This window comes from Epinephelus lanceolatus, chromosome 4, assembly GCF_041903045.1.
Source record: "Epinephelus lanceolatus isolate andai-2023 chromosome 4, ASM4190304v1, whole genome shotgun sequence".
Classification (NCBI taxonomy): domain Eukaryota; kingdom Metazoa; phylum Chordata; class Actinopteri; order Perciformes; family Serranidae; genus Epinephelus; species Epinephelus lanceolatus.
The window spans coordinates 32,534,009-32,551,531 of NC_135737.1; the positions used below are offsets into that span (position 1 = coordinate 32,534,009).

General features: G+C 39.8%; 1 protein-coding gene and 1 long non-coding RNA gene across 2 annotated transcripts; one reads left to right on the forward strand and one right to left on the reverse strand.

Annotated features, from left to right (window-relative positions):
- The first annotated feature begins 697 nt into the window (after nt 1-697).
- On the forward strand, nt 698-6,121 carry LOC144462863 (uncharacterized). Its single transcript, XM_078167517.1, has 7 exons — nt 698-737; nt 1,748-2,089; nt 2,516-2,642; nt 2,808-2,890; nt 4,806-5,165; nt 5,241-5,289; nt 5,378-6,121. The coding sequence occupies exons 2-6, from the start codon at nt 1,753-1,755 to the stop codon at nt 5,264-5,266; spliced, it is 933 nt and encodes a 310-aa protein (XP_078023643.1). The 5' UTR covers nt 698-737; nt 1,748-1,752; the 3' UTR covers nt 5,267-5,289; nt 5,378-6,121.
- Nucleotides 6,122-12,735: 6,614 nt separating this feature from the next.
- Nucleotides 12,736-13,129, reverse strand: LOC144462864 (uncharacterized). The gene is made up of 3 exons (XR_013491034.1): nt 12,994-13,129; nt 12,870-12,918; nt 12,736-12,781 (listed from the first exon to the last, which is right to left on the reverse strand). It is a non-coding gene; the product is annotated as an uncharacterized LOC144462864 (long non-coding RNA).
- Between the last annotated feature and the right edge of the window lie 4,394 nt (nt 13,130-17,523).

Here is a 17,523-nt window from a genome sequence, read left to right on the forward strand (position 1 = left end):
TCTGTCAGTAACGTCTCCATAGTCGGCTCAGCACACTTGGAGACACATCAAACTGATGAGCTACCACCTGAACCCCTTCACCATCTTCCAGCAGTTAAACTGCTGTCACAGTCTCAGTCTGGTCAAAATGCTGTCTGACACCACCAACCACCATCAGGAGACACCCAGCATTCACAATCCATTCAAAAACCATCATCCTGCCAATAGACTGGATAATTAGCTGATAAAAGCAACACAAACTCCATTCCTTATGTAGGGTGTGTTCACACAGCCACTCCTATAGGCATCGTCTTCACACTTTAAACCATTCAGACATAAAGCTGTTTTATACTGATTTAGGATGTGCTGTCAGTTTGCTTTGGCAAATCTTTTGTGGGTTCATATTTACCCTCTAATATTATACCAATATACCATTACATGTGCTTTTACCTTAAAAATGAAAAGATAAACAGCCAAACTAAAGTTTGGAAATCTCCTCACACTTGTACTCTATGTTACAGTGTATACACATTACACACTGACAGTGTCTTTAGACTTAACATAACCTCCCCCCAAATTAAAAGTCACTCTCAATCCCCTGTAAACAAATGAGCACTCTGGTGTGGGTGTGTTTCTTTGGCCAAAAGGCGGAGGAGGTAAACAGCTCTATAAAATGATGCACAGTGAAGTCTCCGGTTCACATTTCCCTACCCACCCTCCTAACACATTTTACAGAGCCACAAGTCTTCATTTATCGGGTAAGTTTTTGATGAATTCATACAGCATTAACATCAGATGGATACTGTCATTTTGGTGTTTAATCATGTGGAACAGCTTAATACAAGTAGATATATTTAGACTTAGATATTTTTATTTTGATGAAGAAAAGTTGTGCATGAAAATTATAGATGAATTAGTGTGTTATTGCACATTATACAACAGTTAGTTCCGACCGAGTAATTTGATTGGACGAGAGGCATTCCATGAGTGCAGATATAGAGTACAACATCACTGGGACATGTAACAGTGAAATCACTCCGCTCACAGGTGTTATAAATATAAATACAACCGTTAATTAACCAACTGTCACACTCGCTACATTGACGCATACTGACACTATAGCTATACACTATATAAATAATCAATGATCATCTGATGAGGTACTGATGAGGATGAGGGAGAGTGGAAGCTGAATCCGGCCGTGCCAACATCCAGGTTTGCCAACGTTTCATCAGCCGAACTGGACGAAGTTACACAGTTGCAGATCAATGTAAATACAAAGTAGCTTGTGAGTTCCTGGCGTGTGTGCTGCGTTGCCTGGCAACAGACTGGGGGAACTGTTTTTTTCCGCGGAGCTACATAACATAATTAGATAATTTATTTCATCACCTGTTGTTAACATTTCCTTACTCAGCATTGCTGTATAAGCTGTTGTTGAACTGGGAGTGATGTTGGACTGTATATCGTCACGGCTGTAACTGTCTTTGGCACTCGGCCGCTATGACCGAATGACAGCCGTAACGACATAGGCTACAGTACATCACTCCCTGTCGTGTGATATTGCTTAATTAGGTGCATGTTTGTCCCATTAGAAATCAACAAAAATCAAGACTTAAATATTTTTACTTCAACATATTGCATATTACGTTCCCAACTAATGTTGGTGCAAGTTGAAATATGCAAATTATATTCCCATGAATAGATGAGCTAAATCTGGATCCATGGTGTGCTGTGCACTTAATCTGTAAACTTTTTTCTTTGGTTTCAGAAGCCATGGCACAGTTCATCCATCTCTTGCTGCTGCTGGGTATGTGTCATGTTGCAGAAACAGCTCACAATGAAAGACAGGTGTGGCTGCTGGAGGGAAGCAGTGCCACTTTCCCATTTCCACCAGTTCCTGTAGGTCGGACCATTAAATACTGTGGCAGAGGAGGCAGCAAGTGTGAATGTAATTCAAACAAGTGCAAGTCCAATAATGCCAGCCTCCCCGGAGTCACAGTGACTGACAGCGACCTGACCATTACCAACATTACGCGAGAGAATGATGGGATCAACCTCTGCTATGATTCCCCTGCAAACCATCAGTGTGTGTATCTGAATGTGTCAATAGGTAAGCACTTTAATCATTTGACAAGCTGTGTTATCTCCTCAAACTTATTAAAACATTATTAAGAGTTCCTCTGTTTTTAAATTCACATGCTTTTCAAATGTTCAAATACCCAGTTTCCTTAAATGAAGCTAATGTCAGAGGAGCAGGATGACTTATATTGTCACAGCTGAGGGAATCATTTCATGTTGAAATGAACTTGGTCTCCCACATGACAGACTGTCAGAGTGTCACTTACTACTTGAACTTAATTCCTGGCATGAAGCCCAACAAGATGTGAGCACTTAAAACACTTTATTAGCATGTTTGCAGGAGAAATGGATTTAACAAATTCACATAGAGGAAATGAATAATGAGGAAGTTAAAGAAATCTGTCTGCACTCTGACTCTAACTATTTTTCTGGATTCTTCTATGTTTTTATTCATCAGGTTGTTCAGAGTCGCATAATATTACGTTTGCAAAAGGTCAACTCAAACACAACAAGACGACTGTTGCTGACTGCAGGAGACTCTGTACTGAAGATCCCACCTGCCAATACTTCACATTTTATACAGAGTAAATATGTGTTGTGTGGACTCGTGGCCATAGAAAACATAATGAGCCAGCATATTTCTGTCATTTGATAAATATTTACTTTAAAAACACTATGTAGCAGCACATAACTGATGGGACATCTGATTCAACACAGATTTGTGATCAGCTTTAAATTTTTCCCCACAGCAATACAACATGTTTCCTGATGACATCAAGACATGACATGTTGATACAACTTCATTCAGCCGCTGTCTCAGGGAACAACTGTGGTGAGTTAAACTATAAACTGGAATTCTGTTCAGTCTTTATTAGTAGGGTAGAGCACACACATCCAAAGTATCACAGGTGCGGGACCAACAAGCAAACAGACTTTTTAAAAAAGGTGAAGTCCGCACACTGTTAGTGCTCTTCAAATAGTTATTATAAGGATCAACATTTTGATCGAAACGTTGATCCTTACAATAAACATTTGAGGAGCTATAACAATGTGCAGTCTTTATTAGTCCCATATTTTTTTCCTTAAAAACCACAAAAAGAAAAACAAAATATCATTTGAAATATGACAGAACGATGGACAAAACATAATGAAATCTGACTCTTGAAAGGCATCACGTCCTTCTCTATGACTTGGAAACTAATTAACACCATATATCTTAAATCTAAAAAGTATTGTTCAACCAAAAATGGTCTAAATAATCTGGATTTCTGTCTGAGGGAAAAACAACACTTATCAAGCACATATATTACTTACAAAAACTTGTGAGTGCTGGTTCATCATATTGATCCAAATTATATATGTGGCTTTTATATGACGGTCTCTGATGCTTAATAATTTTCTATGAAACGTGTAAAATCGCTTGTATACCTAAATGTTGTGCAGCTTTGGACAGATCAAACACTCCTGACTACCACTGAGAGTCTATATGCTTTTGTAGAGTGTGTGGCAGAGTGAAAGAAACAGAGACACAGAGGACGTGTGGGTGTGCAGTGCATTTTGTTCCTGCCTTAATTTTGAAGCCAGCTTCAAGCACAGTACAATGATATCAATCTGTTGGTTTGATTTCACTAAAATACACTCTAAAGATCAACATTATCCTCTCATAACATCATTGCAGTCATTACATTTTGTGTATTTAGCCGAAATTTAATCAATACTTTCATCAGAAATCATTTCATGTCGACACAGCTCCAGAGACCCACCATCATTAACCCTAGGTGAGATCTTACCTGAATGTTTCATCACATTCCTGTTAATAGTTCACCCAAAAAGTCAGAATAACAATGGCATCAAATTACATAATGTAGTTCTTACTATATCATAGTATACCATATACACAATTACAGTGTTAGTGTGCATCAGTAGTATGTGCAGACCTCAGGGTTTTAAGTCATCCATCATAATAACATCAGTTAGCCATCTTTATTCTCATTTAACAAAATTAGGTTAGTGGTAACTTAAATTATTGGAACAACATGTAGAGAAAATACACATCTGGTAAATACTTTATGCATCCTTGTTTTTAGAATACCTACAGAGTTAGGTCCCATCAGTCTCAAACCAGTCCAGTTGAATATTGGGTAACAATTCAGTGACGTCACATTTAGTTATGTTGAAGAAAAAGGTGCAACTATGTTCATTTAGTTGTGAGTGTTAAAATGTTTTTACATACAGTAGTCCTAATTGCAGTTTTTATATATGTATATATATCATCAGAATCAGATGTAGATGCTTTACTATAAACTATGCTCCATCTCACTGGAGATTTGATTTTTCTGTTAGCAGTTTTACACCAGGTACATGGAAAGGCACTGCTAAATAAGGACTGCCATCCTATGGCCACTTATGATAGTGCAGCTTTTGCTGGTAATAATATCAGTGATGCATCTTTATTCTCAGTTCATTTAATCATGAATCATGTTACACACCAATGCTCAATGCCAGTAGACTACATGTGAGGTGATTACCATGGGACTACAGTAGAGACTCCAGCCTGCAAACATACAGTTATTATTGATATTTCAGGTCCTCAAATGGGTTTTGCAGGTGTGGTTTGTTACAACAATGTAGCCTATAAGGATGATCTGTGGGGGCCCAATATTATATTCTTTCATGGGGTCTAAAATCTCTGGCAGCACCCCTGGTTGCAACATGCACAAACTCTCAGTGTCACCTCTTTGATGCAGGTCTCCGGTTCTACCAGAAACACAAAAGCTGGATTGATGCCCTGCAGCACTGCCACAACGAGAACTCCACCCTGGTTCAAATCACCAACCAGACAGTGCAGGACACAGTGAACTCTGTCCTACAAAATAAGAGCGGCTTGGATGTTGGAGTGTGGATCGGCCTGGAGCGCTCCATCTTTGGTGTAAACGTCCCCTGGCAGTGGATTTCAGGGGAAAGAGTAAAGGAACCTCATTGGAGCAGTAGCGCTTTTGTCGACCCCTTAAACAACCACTGTGGAAAGGTCATCCAGGTGGAAGGGTCACAAGAATTCAAGTGGCTGGACGAAGACTGCCATAAAGAGCTGCCTTTCATCTGCCAAGGTAAGCTGCTGTTTGGTTTTCCACCCATTCTGACATGAGATTGTTGACAAAGTTCATCTTTCTTTTCATTTTCAGATCTGAATGGAAAGGCCTCGTCATAATCACTTCACTTCTCGAGACCAAGGTATATCAGCTGAAAACTGTTATGTTTTCCATGTTGACAGCAGAAATGTTCTTCTCACTCTATGTTCTGTCTCGTTCATGTCCTGTAGATCCATCATGACGACTGCATGGGGCTCTGGAAACTACAAGAGTCACTCCACTATTCTTCTTGATATTATGTTTGAATGAATATTGGTGTTGTGGGCTACTGATTTTTGCATTCACTGTTCATTGCACTTGTACTCACTTTCCAATAACTGACTGATTTGCTTTCTGTGGGAAATATTTACTCATATTTTACTCAACTGAATGTATCAGTAATCAGTGTATAATCAGAATCAAGAAACACATAATCATTGTTAATCATGTTTTGTTGTTACCCTAGTTAGGAGCTAAAAATGATGGTGTATGCCTTCACCATCTGTGCTCAAGTTGGTGTGTTTGCACTCAGGTGATGTCATGATGTTCTGAGTTTAAGAGACAATGGTGGCAGAGGTAGAGCGTAGTGATCGGAGGGCTCTGCCAACAAGGCCTACAATGGGAGTGGAATGTGAACAGCATGAAAGTGAATGTAATATTGAAACAACGGAGTCTGCTCCAGGGTCCAGCTCAGTGTGTGTGTGTGTGTATGTGTGTGTGTGTGTGTGTGTGTGTGTAATCTTTAAAGACTCATAGTTAATCTATTTCACTTTGAACTCTGATGGACTGCATTTTATTTACTGGTAAAGTGTGGGTAAAGATCTAATGAAACAAGCCTGAAGAAGGATTTTTATTCCACATTTCTTTCCCTGTAAAACCAATATTGTGATTTATTTAATGCAGGTTCCTATATAATATCATTTATTCAGTAAACATGTTTAATCTCACCTCCTTCTCATCTTGTTTATTAATATCCCGCCTCAATTTTGAATCCAGTTTAAAGTCATTTTTCAAAATGAGAATAAAGATGTCTCACTGAAATTATTATGATGAATAGACAATAAATAAATAAGCAACATGAGTAAATAAATAATGTGGGCAGTATGTAGTATAGCAGGTACCTGCACTGTCCTTTGCCTCCTCTTCCATTTCCTCACTGGTTTCATTGCTTCAGTATATATGTATAATATATAGTTTGTCCTGTAATACTATCATCATCACCATTATTTTAACTACCAACATTTTGTGATGGATGACTTAAAACCCTGAGGTCTGCACATACTACTGATGCACACTAACACTGTAATTGTGTATATGGTATACTATGATATAGTAAGAACTACTTCATGTAATTTGATGCCATTGTTATTCTGACTTTTTGGGTGAAATGTATTGAGGAATGTGATTGAACATAAAGGAAAATGTCACTTGGGGTCAAAATTTTAAGTGGTACCTTAAATACATAATGAAAAGTAATAATAGATTATTATTATTATTATTATCATCGGTGGTAGTAGTAGCATTACCCCAGTGTTCACCTCTGACCTTGACACCACTTAAGGCCAGAATTCCCAGAGTATGAAGTCATGAGCTTGGTGATGGTCAAAGAGGCTGTTTAATTCTTCCTTTGAAATGACACATTTCTTTTCTATACAGAAGAAGATGCCTATAGGAACAGCTGCCTGAACATACCCCTACTGTTAAATTTAAAATGAAGGGTGGACTCAAAAATGTAGACAACTCAGCAGAACTCAGTTCAAAAGATTTATTTAAAATAGAAATGAGGCAGAGTAGATAATACTTGAATTGCCGGAGCAAAATTTGATCCGAGGTCTCCCATGTGGTAGGCAGGGTAAGTTGTCATTGGACCACAGGGGCTTTTCTTTGGCAGGCTGCAGGAACAAAGGATAGCGAGAGGATGGAGCACGGCCAAAGCAAGAGCAAAGGTAACAAAACAGGTAAGTAGAATCATACACAGAAACTGGGTCTCAAACAGGGAGCTGAGCATTTTACCACACTGGGTTAAGCAATGAACTGACAACAGCTGGAGAGCTGGTCTAAATACAGCTGGAGGTAAGTGCCAAATGGACTGCAGGTGTGACAACACCTGCTCACACACACACACACACACACACACACACACACACACACAGACTCAGTCAGGGAAGACAAACTCGGGACAAACAATAGGAAGGGGAAATAAGAGGGCAAAGGAAAGGGAAGAAGAAGACAACTGGTGCAAACCCTAAGGAATGGAGTTTGTGTTGCTTTTATCAGCTAATTATCCAGTCTATTGGCAGGATGATGGTTTTTGAATGGATTGTGAATGCTGGGTGTCTCCTGATGGTGGTTGGTGGTGTCAGACAGCATTTTGACCAGACTGAGACTGTGACAGCAGTTTAACTGCTGGAAGATGGTGAAGGGGTTCAGGTGGTAGCTCATCAGTTTGATGTGTCTCCAAGTGTGCTGAGCCGACTATGGAGACGTTACTGACAGACTGAGCAGTACAGCATGAGACAAGGACAAGGTTGTTTGACAACACCCACACAAGACCGTTATCTCATCACCTTGTCTCATCCTCAGGCATACGGCTCAATCCTTATAACACAATAAATCAGCAAAATGTACATTTTCACTTTGATGTTAAAACCTACAATATTTTTGAGGCTTTGGATGCACAAAAATCAACATTACGGACACTTATGTGTTAACCTTTTGGCCTCTGTGTCCATCCAAAAGCTAAAAACACCAGTTCCCTGTTTCCACAAACTTCATGCAAATCAAAGTTCAGAAACCTAACAGTGAGGAGGATTTTTTCAGTCCTACAGGATGCAAATATCTGCTCTCTGGGTGATGCTTTCTAGTTATGAAGAGGAGAATGTAAATGTTGGCTTATGTGAGCAGCGTACATGAGAAAATGCTCTTTTTGTTGAAGGTGCTAGTTGTACAGGAAAGCTGCTGAGGTCACAGTCTTGTTGACATTCAAGTCTTTTTAAAGAGAGATCTGGTCAAGGAAAAATATTGTTACAACATGAACACACAAACAACATAAACAGGTAACGACAACTGTCCCACAACAACTGGGGATACAAAAACACATAAAAAAATCATAAAGATATATACCCCAGCCTACAAGCCCCTGTTCAGCATAAGTAAACCTGAGTTCAAGACTGTGCAGGTCTGGACTGCAGAGGCCTCTTCAGCCCTGCAGGACTGTTTTGAAGACCCAAGATGGGAGGTCTTTGAGCATCCAGACCATAGGTGTTTCTAGCCCATTTTTGGGGGTGCTGGAGCACCCCTAAATTGAATCCCAGCACCCCTAAAATCTGAGAGATTTTTTTTATTTTTATTTTTTTTTTACTATATGCCCTTTTTTTTAACAAGCTAGAAAAGTGTCAAAACCATACAGTACTTGGTTGCAACGTAATATTTTAACAGCAAAAATACAGCAGCACCCCCCTTGCCTCAAAAATGGTTTGATCCACCCCATCCCTCCCACCTTTCCCCGACTCGGGCTCTGAGCGCTCTATCTGCACAGAGCAATGCGCTCCCTTCTAGAGTGGGTGGTATGCAGTAGTGGTGTAAGTACCTGGCTTAAACCAGGGTATGTGGCACATTTCCTAACTTCTACCACTCAATACCAACACATTATTATCATTACCAGTCCTCATTTTTGCTGCTTTTAATCGTAGGTCACTGTTCATGTTGTCAGGTAGGAGTTAGCTGACGTTTTTTCTAGCTACAGGTGGTCAGTACCACTGTCCTCTGTTTGAATTGGAATGAGAGAAGCTAGCTGTTGTGTCATGTGCATGTGTTAATACCTACCAATATTCAGCCCCTTCTGTATTGTCCCTACCAATATAAACACTGGCTGTCGGCGTCCGCTCAATATGGTACACAAAGGGTTAACAATCGTTGGTGTCTACCATACGTCCCACCTCTAACCTCGTATTGCTCATTGATTGGCTCTACTGTTATTTTGGTAACGTGTGACTGGTCCTCCCCAGCGCCACTCTCTCCACTGACTTTGTGGGTGCGCGTCACCGTACAGCTCACGGCAGCTCGTGAGGGAACGACACATACACACGCATCACCGTTAGCGCTCCACAGCGGAGCACCGAGTGTGAACGGTGAGTCGGTTGGTTCAGTAAATAAGCTAAACAAACACCTGTTGATGTTAGGCTAACTGAATGGCGTTCCTTGGCAACTCTTTGCTAGATAATGAGATGCTAACGAGCTAATACTAGCTGAGCTAAGTTTGGCAACTATTAGGCCTAGATCAATATTAGCCTATATGCCAGAGAACATGAAATTCCACTTCACATGTTCCATCAGCAATCATAGATGTCATGCAGTGATGACACAGTTCAAATTAGTGTTTGTAGTAAGATGACATGATATAAACAGTCTGAAAAAATAAAGTGCAAACATAAATAATAGCTCCTTCAGTGACAGTCTTCAGCATCCATGGTGTGTGAAGGAGAGAGGAGAACAGAGATCCACTGCTCCCAGTAAAAACACCCAGAAAGAACACTGAGTCATATTTATGTCATAGATATTGGGTGTAAGTGCAACATTTTGCACACAGTTGTATTATAATGGTTTTGGAGCATTTACATTTTTGTTGATTTATTTTATTTATGTTTAACATGATGAAGCTGACTAACTTGTGTTTACATTATGGCTGTTCTTTAGCCTATATACATTCAGATGTTGTTTAATGAATTACACAATTGTAAAACATACAGTATGTTTTCCTCAGGCTACAACAATCAAAATCTATGACTGTTGCATCTCAAATTGTCCCACTGTTCACATGTCTTGCATCAATATATTTTTTGTCAGATGACAAGTAGTAGAGAGACTGGAGGAGATGGAGGAGCTGGAGGAGGAGAGGCAGGAAGAGAGACAGAAGGGAATGGAAGAGAGACAAGGGGAGATAGAGGAGAGACAGGAGCCTCACAGGTGAGATTGAATCATGAAGGATATATGTTGATAGTGAGATTCAGCATTGTGACTAGGGGTAAGTAAAAATATTGATTCATGTATAATATATGTTTTTACCCCATATCAATATCAATTCGGATCACTATTACCAACCCAACTGCAGACAGCAGGCTGGTACTGAAGTTACGCCCCTTCAGAGTATACTGTTATTGTTATTATTATAGTTTACCCTGGGAAGTACATACGGACAGATGTGGTGAAGTTATCAGTGTATATTCATGTAACTGATAACATAGAGAACACATTAACCAAGACATTCTTGTATTTAGTGTAGATATCTAAATGTGCATTATAAAGCAGTGATCAGTTTCACATTACGTGAAATTGCATTAAAAAATCATCAACGTACAGGTCGCCGCCATGGAGCACTTTTATGTCCCTACCAATGTGAAAATCAAACCTACGCCCTTGATTAAAGCCAAGGTGCTACTGACTAGCTAACTGACTGGATGCCCATTAACATTATAACTCCTATTGTGTGTATTTATTATTATTATTTTTTAGATTTCAAGCACTGTTCTTTTTTGAAGTGTATTTTTATTTATGTATTTGTATTATATAATACAGACAAGAAGGAAAAAGGCAGAGACAAACATTGAAAAAGTCAATTACTGTTAATGTGTTAATGTTACATGTTGTGCATTGCATTTCAAATAAAAGAGCAAAAAATAAGTCCAAGGTCCATTTTTGGTATTTTTGGTACACACTATAGGGGGCTGGTTTACTCCAGAAACATACATACTGTTTATGTGTATGTTGAGGAGCTGCTGTATCAATATGAGTTGTCTTCTGCCAGAAATTAGAGTTACGATATGTTTCTTACATGATTCCAATCCATTCCTCTTTTGCTGTGGCTCAGCATTTAAATAACCTTTATCAGATTTGATGGTTTAGTCACAGACTTTCCCAAAAAGTGTTGTGCTTTTCTTTCACAAATGTGGGAATGAAATTGAGTTAAAATGTACAAAACAGTAAAATTTATCTTGCCTGGCCGGGCAGCTCTCTGGGTTCTCAGCACCCCTAAACCTCTGATCCTAGAATCGCCCCTGATCCAGACACCGAGCACTATACCAGCACAGTCCTTTCTTACATCTAATTCTGCATTGACACCATAACCTCATAAACAACAAATGAAAGTGTTCTCCAACCAGAAGCCCTGGTTCAACAGCAGGGTGAGAGAGCTGCTCAGAGCCCGAGACACAGCGCTGAGATCAGGAGACACAGAGGAGTACAGGAGGGCTAGGGCCAGTCTGCAGAGAGGCATTACATCTGCAAAGCAGGAATACAAACAATGCATTGAGGACAACTTCAATGAAAACAACCCCCATGCCATGTGGAAAGGTGTAAGGAATATTATTGACTACAAACAGAGCAACAGCAACCCCACCTCAACTGACCCCTCCCTCCAGGACCAGCTATACACTTTCTTAGCCTGCTTTGAGGACAGCTCCAGCTCCAACAGGGGACCAGACCCAGACCTCCACCAACACCAGTTTGCAAAATGTTTCACAAACAGATATCAGCTGATAATTAACATTAAGACAATTATTCTTTATATGCAAATCCTGCATTATCTAATTAAGTATGCACAAATTTGCATACATTCCCAGAACTGAAATCTGAACTAAAATAAACCTAAATGTGTAATTGTTATGTTTTCTTTCCACTAGTCTGAAAGAAGAAGCAAAAAAGGGCAAAATCTCAAAACTGAGCAGTGCATGAAAAGCTGTTTTCACCTGGGGAATCTCTCCTTCAGATGGTTACAATCTGCACTCCTCACCACTAGATGCCACTAAATCCTATGAATCCTACACTGTTCCTTTAATGTCGCCTCCCAGTGGACTTGTTCCTCCATTTTCTCAATTTATTTCTTGCTTATTGCTATATGTATAAACCAAAATAAGAGGAGAAACAGGTTAGTTAATACATGTTTATCTTTATTGAATAAATGATATTATATAGGAACCTGCATTAAATAAATCACAATATTGGTTTTACAGGGAAAGAAATATGGAATAAAAATCCTTCTTCAGGCTTGTTTCATTAGATCTTTACCCACACTTTACCAGTAAATAAAATGCAGTCCATCAGAGTTCAAAGTGACATAGATTAACTGTGAGTCTTTAAAGATTACACACACACACACACACACACACACACACACACTGAGCTGGACCCTGGAGCAGACTCAGTTGTTTCAATATTACATTCACTTTCATGCTGTTCACATTCTCCTCCCATTGTAGGCCTTGTTGGCAGAGCCCTCCGATCACTACGCTCTACCTCTGCCACCATTGTCTCTTAAACTCAGAACATCATGACATCACCTGAGTGCAAACACACCAACTTGAGCACAGATGGTGAAGGCATACACCATCATTTTTATTGATACATTCAGTTGAGTAAAATATGAGTAAATATTTCCCACAGAAAGCAAATCAGTCAGTTATTAGAAAGTGAGTACAAGTGCAATGAAGAGTGAATGCAACAATCAGTAGCCCACAGCACCATTATTCATTCAAACATCAAGAAGAATACTGGAGTGACTCTTGTAGTTTCCAGAGCCCCATGCAGTCGTCATGATGGATCTACAGGACATGAACGAGACAGAACATACAGTGAGAAGAACATTTCTGCTGTCAACCTGGAAAACATAACAGTTTTCAGCTGATATACCTTGGTCTCGAGAAGTGAAGTGATTATGACGAGGCCTTTCCATTCAGATCTGAAAATGAAAAGAAAGATAAACTTTGTCAACAATCTCATGTCAGAATGGGTGGAAAACCAAACAGCAGCTTACCTTGGCAGATGAAAGGCAGCTCTTTATGGCAGTCTTCGTCCAGCCACTTGAATTCTTGTGACCCTTCCACCTGGATGACCTTTCCACAGTGGTTGTTTAAGGGGTCGACAAAAGCGCTACTGCTCCAATGAGGTTCCTTTACTTTTTCCCCTGAAATCCACAGCCAGGGGACGTTTACACCAAAGCAACTGGACTGGTTTGAGACTGATGGGACCTAACTCTGTAGGTATTCTATAAACAAGGATGCATAAAGTATTTACCAGATGTGTACTTTCTCTACATGTTGTTCCAATAATTTAAGTTACCACTAACCTAATTTTGTTAAATGAGAATAAAGATGGCTAACTGATGTTATTATGATGGATGACTTAAAACCCTGAGGTCTGCACATACTACTGATGCACACTAACACTGTAATTGTGTATATGGTATACTATGATATAGTAAGACCTGCTTTATGTAATTTGATGCCATTGTTATTCTGACTTTTTGGGTGAACTATTAACAGGAATGTGATGAAACATTCAGGTAAGATCTCACCTAGGGTTAATGATGGTGGGTCTCTGGAGCTGTGTCGGCATGAAATGATTTCTGATGAAAGTATTGATTAAATTTCGGCTAAATAAACAAAATTTAATAACTGCAATGATGTTATGAGAGGATAATGTTGATCCTTAGAGTGTATTTCAGTGAAATCAAACCAACAGATTGATCTCATTGTAATAGGCATGCAACTGGCTTCAACTCTGAGACAGGATATTAATAAACAAGATGAGAAGGAGTTGAGATTAAACATGTTTATCTTTATTGAATAAATGATATTATATAGGAACCTGCATTACATAAATCACAATATTGGTTTTACAGGGAAAGAAATGTGGAATAAAAATCCTTCTTCAGGCTTGTTTCATTAGATCTTTACCCACACTTTACCAGTAAATAAAATGCAGTCCATCAGAGTTCAACGTGAAATAGATTAACTGTGACACACACACACACACACACACACACACACATACACACATTCAAACTGAGCTGGACCCTGGAGCAGACTCAGTTGTTTCAATATTACATTCATTTTCATGCTGTTCACATTCCCCTCCCATTGTAGGCCTTGTTGGCAGAGCCCTCCGATCACTACGCTCTACCTCTGCCACCATTGTCTCTTAAACTCAGAACATCATGACATCACCTGAGTGCAAACACACCAACTTGAGCACAGATGGTGAAGGCATACACCATCATTTTTAGCTCCTAACTAGGATAACAGCAAAACATGATTAAAACTTTTACAAGTGCAGTCTCAGTGCTGTGATGTACTTGAAAATCCAGACTGAAAGGCATCAAAGGAATTGTTTTGCTCCAAGAAGGTGTTAAGTTGCTGAAAAACAATCTTTTCAATGATCTTTCCTAAAAATGGTAGGTTTGATATGGGCCTGTAGTTATTTATTACTGAGGCATCCAGATTAGGCTTTTTTAAGAGACGTTTAATGACTGTGGTCTTCAGGACCGTTGGAAAAAGGCCTGACTGAAGAGAACAGTTGACTATCTGTAGTATATCTGATGCTATGCAGTTAAAACATCTTTAAAAAAGCTTGTAGGCAGAGTGTCAAGGCAGCAGGTAGTGGACCTAAGGTTTCTAACTATGTCTGTCAAAGTAGCATAATTTAATGGGTGAAAAAGTGGAGTAGTCTTATGAGGCACAGGTGAAATAGCCACTGTGTTGGAGTTACAGGCTGTCTTTCTTATCTTTAAAATCTTGTCTGTGAAAAAAGAAGCAAAATCATGCCTTGGTGGATAGACTGATTTGTCAGTCTGTCAACAACAGTGAATAAAGTCTGTGTATTGTTGTTATTTTTGTTGATAATCTCAGAGAAAAAGGACTGCCGCGCCCCTTTTAGCTCCAAGTTATAGATGTGCAGACTTTCCTTATAGATGTCATAATGAACCTGGAGTTTGGTTTTTCGCCACCTGTGTTCTGCTTTTCTACATTCTCTTTTTTAAGCTTTTACCCGTGTGGCGTTCCTCCATGGTGTTTTTTTCTTACCAGAGACGACTTTGACCTTCATGGGGTCAATATTGTCCATAATATTCACAGCTTTAGAGCTGAAACTATGAACCAGATCATTGACAGAGACTGAGGGCAGAGCTGGTGTGGGTATAAAATCCTGGGAGAATAGTGTACAGGTGTTTTCGTTGATATAGCGTTTTCTGATTACCTCTGTTGTAATTTTACTGGTGTCAGCGGAGATAGCCATTTTAAAGAAAACACAGTAATGATCAGAAAAGGCAACATCAGTCACCACAACCTCAGAAATGTTGAGCCCTTTGGAGATAATTAGATCTAAAATATGTCCCTTATTGTGTGTTGGCTCTGTTACATGCTGGGAAAGTTCTAAGTTGTCCAGGATGTAGAAAAGTTCTTTCGTTCTGCCATCTTTGGGATTATCAATATGAATATTAAAATCACCCACTATAACAACACAGTCAAAATCAATACAGACAACAGACAATAGTTTAGAAAAGTCATCAACAAAGTGTGCACTATATTTTGGGGGCCTGTAAATGGTTACTAATACTGCTTGACAGGAGGATCTCAACTGCAGTGCAACATATTCAAATGACTCAAACTTCCCATATGACAACTGTTTGCACCGGTAAACATCCTGAAATAAAGTGGCTACTCCACCTCCTTTCCTAAGTTCTCTAACTGAGCTGATAAAATGGAAGTTTGGGGGGGCTGATTCAATAAGTGCTGCTGCACTGTTGTTTTCATTTAACCAAGTTTCAGTTAAAAACATAAAATCAAGGTTTCTCTTGATAATAAAATCATGAATTAATAGTGACTAGCCAGCCAGAGATCTGATATTTAATAAAGCTAAGTTTAGTGTACTAACATTGTCTGACACAGTCTGTGGCTGACGCATAACTGGAGTCAGATTAGATAGAGTAGCTGTGCGCTTCGAGTACACATTGTTTTCCTCGTGATACTTTTCAATTACAAGACGTGTTTGACCATGCCACCGGCTATTTAAGATTGCCGGTATGTTTAAGGAAGCAGCATGGGGTCTGTCTCATCTCTGACAGGCACCTGAGTGATGACGTCTAGGGCTACTATTTAAGAGTTCATCAATTTCATCAATGAGCTTTAGTGTGGCAGCTTTAACTAACTCCTTGATTGGTGAGCGTGGTGGAGGGGGGGAGGGTTGACACTGGCTCCGTGGTGATTGTGGTGGTGGTGGGGAGGGTCGACGTTGGCTCCTTAGTGGTTGTGATGAAGGGCAGGAGGGGGGTTGTTGGATCCCTGACTGGGACAGGGACATCCTCTGAATGCCTTGGGTGATGTGGAGCAAAGGGTCAGGTGAAGGGGGAGAGATGCAGGCTGTCTGTCTCTGTGCCCCGTACTTGTCCTTGGCTCTTATCTGTCCATTCTTGTTTTGGTATGGCATTCCCCGAGTAGTCTGCATCCAGTGATGTTCGGATGAATCCCATCACGCTGAAAGCGATCCTTACAGTTCCAAAACATTTAAAATTGTCAATAAACTTTATCTACTTTAACAGACAAATTCTGACATTTAAAACTCCACTCTTACAGGAAGTGCAAATCCTCACCTCATCATCATCGCCATTCTGTGCAGAGACAGAAACACCATTTATATTCTATGTTTTTCCCATGTGTGCATGAGTTGTTACCTGTATGGAACAGCCTCAGTGATGATGACACCTTCTGGTTGCAACCAGGGGCTCCTCACCACAGTCCATTATCAAAACAACCAGAGAGTGAGAGAAACACAAAGCAGCAGCAAGCAGCAATACCGCAGATGCCCCTTAGAGAAGGAAAGAAATTAAAATATAGGCTATGGGTGACACTTTATCACCTCCACAGTCACTGGATCAATCTATAGTACAGCAACTTATTTCAAGTTAACGTATAAATTACTTTGTTTATTCCTGTATAATTTTATTAATACACTTTATTACTGAATCATACTTCATGTCCATGGTGTTAACCAGTCAAATGGTTAATCAGTATTTCAATCAGGAGAGACTGACCCCCAGATGGTATAATTTAAGAAGGGTGATTAATCCATAGTCAAATAGGGAATAGGGTCTAGACACTGGTGGTGGTAGAGGTGGTGAAGATGAGATGAGAAGAAGATGGAGATGTGAAAATGATCTGGATAAGTAGAGGAATGAGCCTTTATTGAGCTCGTCCTGGACTCTGGATATGATGGCTGGAGGGAAGCGTGGTGGAGGAGGGCGTGACAGTTCTGCCTAAAATGACAGCTGACAGCAGCAGAGAAGAGAGCAGGTTTAAGGTATTGCAGTGGCATCCTGATTGGCTGATAGAGATTGTGGCAAAGTTTGATTGGATAACTAGAAGAGCGAACACCCATAGTCAGCTGATTAGAGGAAGCAGTGGGAGTGGGAGGGAAAGAATTGTGAGTGGATGAGCACAAAGAAAGTCTTCCTGATTGAACTTACGCTGAGCTTCGTTAGTATGAGTGGTATATGGATTTGTCCTTTATA